The sequence below is a fragment of the Humulus lupulus genome, chromosome 5 (genome assembly GCF_963169125.1).
Source record: "Humulus lupulus chromosome 5, drHumLupu1.1, whole genome shotgun sequence".
In the NCBI taxonomy this organism is placed as follows: Eukaryota; Viridiplantae; Streptophyta; class Magnoliopsida; order Rosales; family Cannabaceae; genus Humulus; species Humulus lupulus.
In genome coordinates, this window is record NC_084797.1 from 130,176,749 (window position 1) to 130,186,815 (window position 10,067).

The 10,067-nt window shown below is 43.5% G+C and overlaps 2 protein-coding genes across 2 annotated transcripts; both read left to right on the forward strand.

Annotated features, from left to right (window-relative positions):
- The first annotated feature begins 2,858 nt into the window (after nucleotides 1-2,858).
- Nucleotides 2,859-4,008, forward strand: LOC133777654 (CDGSH iron-sulfur domain-containing protein NEET). Its single transcript, XM_062217348.1, has 2 exons — nucleotides 2,859-3,208; nucleotides 3,752-4,008. The coding sequence occupies exons 1-2, from the start codon at nucleotides 2,952-2,954 to the stop codon at nucleotides 3,852-3,854; spliced, it is 360 nt and encodes a 119-aa protein (XP_062073332.1). The 5' UTR covers nucleotides 2,859-2,951; the 3' UTR covers nucleotides 3,855-4,008.
- Nucleotides 4,009-4,154: 146 nt separating this feature from the next.
- Nucleotides 4,155-8,919, forward strand: LOC133777653 (uncharacterized). Its single transcript, XM_062217347.1, has 2 exons — nucleotides 4,155-8,216; nucleotides 8,311-8,919. Exons 1-2 carry the CDS (start codon nucleotides 7,950-7,952, stop codon nucleotides 8,788-8,790), a joined length of 747 nt encoding a protein of 248 aa, XP_062073331.1. The 5' UTR covers nucleotides 4,155-7,949; the 3' UTR covers nucleotides 8,791-8,919.
- Nucleotides 8,920-10,067: the final 1,148 nt, after the last annotated feature.

The window sequence follows — 10,067 nt, forward strand, 5'->3', positions numbered from 1 at the left end:
GGAAAGAAAGAAAGAATGAAGGAAAAAAAAAAAAGAGACCTCTCTCTCTCCCACACGATTTCCTCTCCTTGCACCCTTTCTTCTGGATTTTGAAGCTATAAGCTCAGAGGAGGTTTAGGAAAGAGCTTGAGACTTTGGTTCTTGGTGAAGCTAGGAGGTTTAGCTGGAGTTAGTGTCCAATTAAGGTAATGTTTAAAGAGTTTGGTCTAAATTTTTTGACTTTGATGAAGTTGTTTCTGAATTTGAATTTTGGATGAAAATTAAGGGACTTGAGCTTGGGGATTTGAGGAACCAAAGGCTAGAAGGACATTGAGGGCAACCTAGGGTCGGATTCTCCATTAAAGGTAACAATTTCTGATCTTGATCAGTTGAGTTTCTGGGTTTTCTGTGAAGTTCTTGAGCTTTAAGCTCAATTCTGGTTTTCTGTGTTTGATGATGCATGTGGCCAAGTTTTGATGTTGTTGGGTCATGTTGGATGAGATGTAGTGGATGGTATGCTCAATTTGAAGTTTAGTTGAGGTTTGGAGTGGATTTATGGAGCTTTGGCTCGGGGAAATTCGAAGGAAAAACCCAGAGGGTTGCATGTGTTTTTTGTAGCGCTGTAGCGCTAGCTTTGGAGCGCTACAGCGCTATGCCTGGTTTTCTAAGGGGCGTTTGTCTCTGTTTCTAGCGCTGTAGCGCCCACCTTGTGGTGTTGTAGTGCTACCCTGCCTCCAGAAATGGGTTTTGGGTATTTTTCTTAGGGTTTTTGCTCGGAGGCTCGGGCGTCGATTCCACCACCCCCCAAGGGCTTGGGATTGGTCTCGAAGTTGGGTTAAGGAATTGAGATTTAATGATGATTCTACTTTGCGGTTGTGACTAGGTGTACGCTAGGGCTTGGACGGGATCGTGCTCGAGGGTCGTTTTCATTAACCAAAGCAATCAGAATCAAAGGTAAGAAACTGCACCCGGTTACGTGGTTATGTTGGGACTAAGAGTTCCCTATACTTGTATGTGATGTCATAGGATGGTATTATGCCCTGGGGACATGTGATAAACGATCTAAGAGTGTCGAAGTCATTATTTGCACATAGGACGCGGCTCGGCCATTGGTAGGTGAGGTTAAGTATATAATCACCGAGCTCGACCTAAGCAAGCCGGAGTCAGTGGGATAATCAGAGGGTGCGGCTTAAGGGCATTGACCCTAGATATTGTGTTGTATGCTTATTGTTATGAATCTGATGATTATGGCATGTTTATTATCTGGATGATTGGTTATTGGTTTGCAGATTGATATTTTTTATTATTTGAGTAATGTGACTTGTTGAGTATCTGTTTGGCGATCTGTGAATTATTTGACTGTTGATTGTCACTTATGCGATCTGGGCCTTGGCTCACGGGTGCTACGTGGTGCAGGTAAAGGCAAGGGCAAGGTGGACCAGTCCTGAGTTGGAGAGCTCTGGGGCTGAATGTACATAGTCAGCTGATCGACCACCACAGCTGAGGAATGGTACAGGGACAGGAGAACCTAAAGTGTCTATTTTGCCATTAGAGTGGCTTGTGGTTGTACATAAACTTTGAAATTTTGTAAACTGTCATTTAAAATATATTTTGGGATCCTATATATTAAATGTTTATTTTAATGAGAAATTTCCTATGACCAAAATATTTTAACCTTAACTTAATTACGACTTTAGGGTCATGTTTTCAACTATACGACTTGATTAGCAAGTTTTGCACTTTTATAACCACACAGTGTAATGGCCTTAGTTATCCAAGGTGTTCCAGTCTCCCCTTGAACACGTCCCTCAAAATTACTCCTATCAATCTAAGTCTCCACTGTCAGAGGATGAGTGAAGACTTGGGAGACAAATGTTGTCCGTGTTTTTACCAAGTGACATGTGGCAATATTTAGAGAGTAATTAAGCTTCATGGAAGACAAGGAAGCCCTAGTGAGCTCGCCTATAGCCCCTCAGAGAGTAAGCCCTTTATGTTTGGTTGTGCGCCACCTCTAGAGAAGTATGTCCTCACGTGAATTACACCTCGAGGAGTACCATTATGATCTCCTCACTGTCCTCTCTGCTCTAGTCCTTCGGGCCCGCAAGAGTTGTCCTCGGGGTTTGGAGTATAGTGTCAGGTGTCAAACGTAGTGACGGTGGACCACAAACAGTCGTCTGACATGTAACTGTTTCCCAAGTTGTGTCATTGAGTCGGTACAAGCGACAAGCAAAATGTCTCACAACATAGAAGCTTGAGACCCCAAGCTTCCCAAATCCTAATAAAATTGACTCGTATACTAGGTTAATTAATAACATGAACCACGTAAGAATTCTCTATTCCTCTTGTATTTTCTTTAAGCTTTAATTAATTAGTTGATAGCAAAAAAAACAGTTAGCACATATCATGGGTCTTTTGGCTTTGTAACCAAGAAGCGGGGGATTCAATCGATACCCTTTGCATTTGTTTGTGAGTGCTATTGTGTATTGTCTCCTTAGAGATAATGTTCATGGTTTTCTTGTTGCGAGTTATTCTACACTACTCTCCCACGACTATGTACAAAATGACGTGAATTAAAGAGCAAGATTATATCTCAAAGAAGAAGAAAAAAAGCAAGAACAAATATTGAGAATTACTATTTGTGGAATTGGAAAATCTAACATGTCTTATTGTATTGTAATATTTCAGATTATAACCTGTAATAATTTTTTAGAAAAAAAAAATTGTAAACTTGAATATTTGGCGTTAACTAATCCCAACAAATCAATCAACCAACCCTAACATACAAATTGGTCCGTGCGTATATGACGTGTCATGAGCAGGCTCCATCCAATTCCTAAAGCTATGAGGGTGCGTGGTGTCCACAAGTTGAGGTAGCCGTCTCCTAACATTATTAATAATCCTCTCCAGCCATTGTAATGGCTTCCTTACTTGAAACCCAAAAACTAAAGAGCATCGCTAATAATTAAGGTCCAATGGCGTCGAACGTTGTTACCCTTACCACTACCACTGTCGGTTTAGTATCGTCTGGGAAATCATGCACGCTGAAGCCAGCAGTTCCTTTCCCGTCTCTTTCTTTTTCTAACAGTAACGCTAGACCCAGGATTACGGTGGTCAGAGCAACAGAGGCTGCAGCCCAAGCCATAAACCCAGAGATCAGGAAGACCGAAGCCAAAGTTGTGGACTCTGTTGTCGTATCTGAACTCTCTAAGCCTCTCACTCCTTACTGCAGGTATTTTTCTTCTTGTCGTTTTCACCTATTAATATATTAATCAAAACATCTAACACATTAAAATTGATGACCGTTTTTGAGCTCTTTATTGGAGGATTCTTCTTTTAGTTTTTATTTTATTTATTTATACAGGTAGTGACTTTAAATTTTTCTTTACATTCATTCTGATTGCGCCCATGCGCCCAAACTATTAAATAATTACAATCTGTTGTCTGTCACATAGATTCCAATGATTTTCAGTCTATTCACCCATCCAAAGGATATGTGTATACACTATACAGTATCTATAACATATTCAAGTCACCAACCTAACTATACAGATATATATATTATGTATGGCTTAATACAACTGAATGAATGTTGTCCTGTCCTGTTCCTAATAATCAGTTTTGTTAATTAAAGTTTAGATGAACTTCATAAATAATTAATCATCGTTCTCTTTTATATATATATATATATGTACATACATATACTTATGTGTGTTGGTCACGGGTTTGTGATAAAAATTGTAACGAAATTATACATGGGAACCTTTTTGAACAGGTGTTGGAGGTCGGGAACTTTTCCTCTGTGTGACGGGAGTCATGTGAAGCACAACAAAGCAACCGGTGATAATGTGGGACCATTACTCCTCAAAAAGGAGTAAAGAATATTACTGCTATTTTGGTTATATTTTATTCATGATAGTATGGTAGCTTATCTAGTTTATCTAACTATCTTAAACTTAAACTTAAACTAGCAATGTGATTTCTTGGCTCTTGTTTCTTGGAATATTCCATGAGATTGATTTTCTGGTTGCTTTTCGATTTTCCCATAATTAACTATATAGAACTTTGTCATAAGATAAATGGCAAGATAAGAATCAACTTATTACTTGTTAATGGACACTCTCTCGGTCTACAATATAGTGTCTTATAATATGAACCTAAACAAACACTACAGATAGAATTTAGATTCTTTTTTATTAATATGGAATCTTGTTTTAGTACTATATCTGTCCGTGATTACTTTCACGCGACAAAATGCAAAATAAAGTGCCCCTTAAAGTAATTAAGGAGCTTTAATCATTATTTTTCATTATTTTACACTAGTGAGCCTCACAGTGATTAAAGCAAAGAATTATATATGATACTAGATACAAGTAGCGTGTTGTTGACGCGGTTCTTCGGCAACAGATAATTAATAGAATAAAGAGTGAGATTAGTGATAAGTTGTGAACCATAATAGATAAATGATCTTAAAGTAAAATGGTGACACGAATACTTTTTTAGGTGGTTCAAAAGTTAAAATCCTTCTAGTCCACCAGCCAATATTATTGCTATCTTTTTTATATTCTTTACAGGGTATTTCTTTACATAATAGAATCCAACCCCTTGCAACTCCCAGGGTCTCCATATTTATAGGGAGAGGGTACCTGAGGGTTGGCAAGGGGGGTCATCCCGTGACCCTCTTACCCATCATGTCACTTCTGTGACATTCATGATTAATTCCTAAAACCTGACAACGAAGTGTGGTCTAATCAATAGGTAAGTGGGAGAATGGGCCTCATGGCCCACCCAGTCGTGGGTGCCTGAACAAGCACGTTTATGCTGCGTGTCCGAGAATTCAGGGATATATCAGACACGTGATGTCTGATATATGCACGTTTACATTGCGTGGTTGACTTTATAAGGGGTCAGAGGTGCCAACTCAAGCTCGTACCTCGAGCTTGATGTATTCTTAGCCCGTGGTGTCCATATCTCTGACCCGACTCCTTAGCAATCTCACTAAGCCTTTGGTTACCTCGAGTTGGAGAGGTAGGACCTGGCAACAGCAGCTCCGAGTACGTGGCATCTACGTGGCCGATATAATTATGCCATTTCTCAGCTCGCTAATAGCCCGTGGATATTTAGGGCGTACATTTGTCCCCCAAGCCCCTGCTCGTGGCATATGACATCACCTGGGGCCACAGTGGGGGCTTTTAGGCTTCTTTGTGGACTCTTCACATTCTGCCCATTATGCTGGTATCGAATACGTGGAGCATCGTGGTTGGTGACGGTACGTCTTCCGAGAACCGCATTAAATGGCCTAGCCTATATTCGGCCGTCGTTTCGCCTTTCGAGTAGTGATCCTCGTATCCTACATCAAGGCGATCCAACGACCCTCCTCCTTTGGCCTTTTACATATATAAAAGGGGTGGCCACCTTTCGCATGGGCTACCTGTTTATTTGAAAATTTTCTCATTTTCTTCTTTCTTCTCAGTCCCAAAAACCCTCTCTTTCTTCCGGTCACTGTTCTCAGAGTTCCAGAAATTCAGGCAGGAGAGCTCCTTTGAGACTTCGGCACCAGCAATCCCAACAGGATTCCAACCCAGACGACCCTTTCAGTCTCACCACAGCAAAATACTTCTGTAAGTCCTCCGTTTGTGCATGTTTTAAATTTTTTTTCTCACTGTTGCTTAGGTAAATTATCTCTGTAATAGCATGTAGTGTTTTGCTGGTTTTTTGTTGGTATGATACGCGTAGGTTTTTATCCTAGGGCATCGACCGTAGAAAAAACCATTTAGGAGCATGACTCATAGGGTACACTTTCTGGGGAGATTTTCTGGGCAAAATTTTTGTATGCCTGTTTGAAATAACCAGTTTTTAGGGTGCAAAACCGGCTAGCTTAGGGGACATGCTTCATAGGCGGTTTTGCACTGTTTGCCTACTGAAACTTTCCTTCCAAGGAAAACTTTTACTCTGACCCTCCTGACACACGAATTTCGAGTAATTGGGGACCTATTAGGAGCATAGGCGCGTGTTCATAAAACCGCGTGGTCTCACTCTCCACGGGCTGAGATTACCTCACCCCGTGTAAAGGAAACACTTCGCGTTAGATTCTTTCTTATGCTTAGGTCGCCCTTTCTAAATTTTCTTCTTTTGTTCGCTAGGTGACCATATGGGACCAAAAAAAACCGAATCCAAGAAGAGTGTTGGCAGCTCGTCTTCCCAGCAAGCCAACAAGGGAAAGGAGGTGGTCATAGACTCCCCAATCCCCGCCTTCGGTCCAGCCGTGGAGCAGGAGCTCGAGGTGGGGCCCGATGCTTTCTTTGAGGCCGAGAGGATCGCCTCGAAGGTCACCACCCAGGGGAAAGTGAATAAAATCTTCCTTTCCCACAACATTGAAATAGGGAGGGGCGCCCTAGATGCCCGACCTCCCCTCGAAGGTGAGCGGAGCTGCGCGCTGCTCGATGAGGAGTACGCCGCTTGGAGCGAAAAGCACCTCAAGGCTAGGGCCTTCCTTCCGCTGGACCAGTACTTCGCGGATTTTCTAAATTACGTGAAGCTGGCTCCTTTCCAGCTCCCCCCTAACTCATATCGCTTGTTAGCAGGGCTGAAATATTTATTCCTGAAGCAGGAATGGGAGGTCCCCACGCCGGTAGACATCCTTTACTTCTTCTGCCTCAAGGCCAGCCCGGAGGAGCAGGGGCGAGGCGACGGGTTCTACTATCTGACCTGTTTTCCAAATTCGGTTGCGGTCATCGAGCTGCCCAGCCACCCCGATGACTTTAAAGACTAGTTCTTCTTGTCCAAGGGGTTTCGCAACTCGAACACCACTATTTCAACCATTCTCGTAAGTACCTTCTATTCTCAACTTGTAAGTTAATTTGTCGATTAGCCTCTTTTACTCGTTCCTAACTTAGAAACAATCATGCAGCCATTTTCGCGAGGACGGCCAAGTCTGTGACCCTTGGGGGTCAATACGAGACCTTGGCGGGGCTGCCCCCAAGCGAAAAGGATTATCGCTAGCTCATGTCCGATGAGACGATGCTGGCGTGCAAGCTAATCTCTCCAAGCCAGACTTTGGCCTTGAGGAGGCCGCGGGCTCTCCCTCCTGCTTGCGAGATGGCGCCCATCCCCGAGGAGGAGGCCGTGGGAGAGGAAGAGGACGAGGAGGACGAGGTCCCCCTCGTGCGGCGGAGGCGGGCTTTGGAGGTCGCCCAAGAAGCGAACGTGGAGAGGGCCCAGTCCGGGGCAGCAGCCGGCCCCTCCGGCCAAGGTAATCCTTATCTGTTTAGGGATTTAGATAGGGCCACTGTAGATTTAAGGCTTGCTAGGTTTAATCCTGACCAAATCATCCACCGCCACCGAACAGACCCAGACCGCAACATTACTTTACTCCAGTGCGTTGACTAGCTCGTGCTGCGTAACGAAATGGGTCGCCCTAGGGGAACGATAGTAGTAGACAACACCCTAGCCTTTAGGTCGGCCTTCTTTGAGGAATATGGGACCAATCTTAGGTCGTGGCCCTCCCTCCTGGAGGGCGTAGTAGCTCCGGGTCTTAGGCAGTACGTAGAAGAGTCCAGTCCCGAGGCAGATCTGGACCCAGAGCCTCTCCCAGCCCGCGAAGTCGTTATCTTAGACTCCCCTGCTGAAGCTCCGGGGCTGGAGGTCGTGACCATAGATTCCTCCTCTAGCTTGGAGGGTAGGACCTCTTTCAATACATACGTGAGCTCTGTTTTCCCTTTTATTTTTGTTTTTTTGTACAAATATTTTTACATGTATATTAATGCTTTGTATTTGTTTCAACAGAGATGTCGCAGGTCGGGGATGACGGCTTACGAGCCATGTTCCATGGGGGAAATCCTCCCTCAGGGCCTTTGGTGAAGAGGATTCGGTTGACGAAGTAGGCTGTTGGGACATCCTCTAAGTCCCCCGCTAAGGGGAAAAACCCAGGCCCTTCTGAAAAGGTGCCTCCAACCCCTCCTGCCGCAAAGGAGATGGCTCCACCTCCACCTCCACCTCCCATCCTTACTCGGGAAAAGGAGGTATCCACTGGGACCTCGCTAACTACGCCCCCCGAGGTGCGTGTCCCGATGAATTCCCGGGCCTTGGAGAAGATCCCTGGTGTCTTTCGGGGGACGGTCTACGAGACGGCGAGCTACACTGTGGACCACTATTATAATGCCTCCACGAGGGATCTACAGGAGATCGAGACAAGGAGCCCGAAGAACGTGATGGAGTCCTCGCTGGGGATGACTCTCACGGTAAGGTTGCCTTGCCACTGGTACTTCTTTTTTGTATGCACCATATGTTTTTTTTTTCCTAAGGTAGTTGCCTTATTATCTTTTGGTCTTGCAGGGTGCTTTGGCTCTTCACCAGAGCATATCCCGATCTAGGGCCAGGCTCGAGGAGATGAGGAGCGAGCATCAGAATGCCCTGGCCGCCCTTGCGACTGCCAAGAAACAGGAACATGACGCCAAAGATGCCCTGGCAACCGCGCGGGATGAGCTGGACGCATCTCGACCTAAGCTGCTGGAGGCCGAGTCCACCAAGGTCGCCCTCGATGCTGCAAGGGTGGAACTTGAAGAAGCTAAGGTTGCCCTTGCAGCGGAGAAGGCGACCTCCACCACCTTCATGGAGAACATGTTGTACCATTGTTGGGCCTTCAACCCAGATGGTGACTTTTCCTTCTTGGGGACGGAAGCGTGGGAGTCCTTCCTCGGGAAGTTCAAAGCTCGCCTCCAACAAGAGGCGCCCTCCGAGACTGGGGAAACTCCAGTCACGACCAAGCAGGACGACGAGGTGGTGTCTTCAACAGAGCGACCTGGCGGGGCCTAGAAACTTTCTCCTCTTCTATTTATCCTTTGCACATTTTTTTTTGTAACTTTATATTATGAGGTTTTTCAACCTCGAGACAATTGGTTTTTTCAACCTTATTTTTAATTGATTTACATCCTTTTGCCTCTATCTCATTTCTCTTTTATGCATTTTGGTAATAATCTTAGTTTCTGTTGGTGTTGTGATTAACACCTTACGCTTTTCTAAAAAAGACATTTGTTAACCAACTTGAACCAACTTCTAAGAGTTAAGTCCTGGTTGCATCCAGGACGTTAATTTGAAAACTTAGTTTGCGTTAATTTTTTATTCATATCTTGTGCTTTTTAAGAAAAACACCGATCAATCAATTTGAATTAACTTCTTAAGTTTTAGGACCTGGTTACATCCAAGACATTAATTTGAAAATTTAGTTTGCGTTAATCCTTTATTAATATCTCGTGCCTTTTAAGAAAAACACCGATCAATCAATTTGAATTAACTTCTAAGTTTTAGGACCTGGTTACATCCAGGACGTTAATTTGAAAACTTAGTTCGCGTTAATCCTTTATTAATATCTCGTGCTTTTTTAAGAAAAACACCGATCAATCAATTTGAATTAACTTCTAAGTTTTAGGACCTGGTTACATCTAGGACGTTAATTTGAAAACTTAGTTCGCGTTAATCCTTTATTAATATCTCATGTTTCTTAAGAAAAACTTCGATCAATCAATTTGAATTAACTTCTAAGTTTTAGGACAACTTGGTTATATCCAGGATACGACTTAGTTCGCGTTAATCCTTTATCAATATCTCGTGCTTTTTAAGAAAAACACCGATCAATCAATTTGAATTAACTTCTAAGTCTTTAAGATGACCTGGTTATATCCAGGCACCATATGCCCCCCAAGTAATTAGGAAAGGGTCTTTCGTGGTTACATGAGATTACATCTACAAATATACACAATAATGGAAAAAGATTTAATTCTCATTGCTTAATAAACAAAAGATGGCCTTTCTGATTAAGCCTTACAAAGTTATCATTGATAATATTTCTTCAAATGGATAGCGTTCCAAGTTCGTGGGACTACTTCTCCATTAAGTCGAGCTAACTTGTAGGTTCCTTCTTTTATGACCTCGGTTATTTGGTAGGGCCCTTCCCAGTTCGGCCCCAATACTCCGTCTTTGGGATCCTTACTGGCTAAGAAGACTCTTCTGAGGACCAGGTTGCCAATGCCAAAGGCGCGTTTTCTGACCTTTGAGTTGAAATAGCGAGTGATCTTTTGTTGATAATGCGCGAG

Coding starts and splice junctions, on each gene's coding strand:
- LOC133777654 (XM_062217348.1), top strand. CDS start 2,952: ATGGCGTCGAACGTTGTTACCCTTACCACTACCACTGTCGGTTTAGTA. Junction 3,209..3,751: donor CCTCTCACTCCTTACTGCAG/GTATTTTTCTTC, acceptor CTTTTTGAACAG/GTGTTGGAGGTCGGGAACTT.
- LOC133777653 (XM_062217347.1), top strand. CDS start 7,950: ATGGCTCCACCTCCACCTCCACCTCCCATCCTTACTCGGGAAAAGGAG. Junction 8,217..8,310: donor CGCTGGGGATGACTCTCACG/GTAAGGTTGCCT, acceptor TTGGTCTTGCAG/GGTGCTTTGGCTCTTCACCA.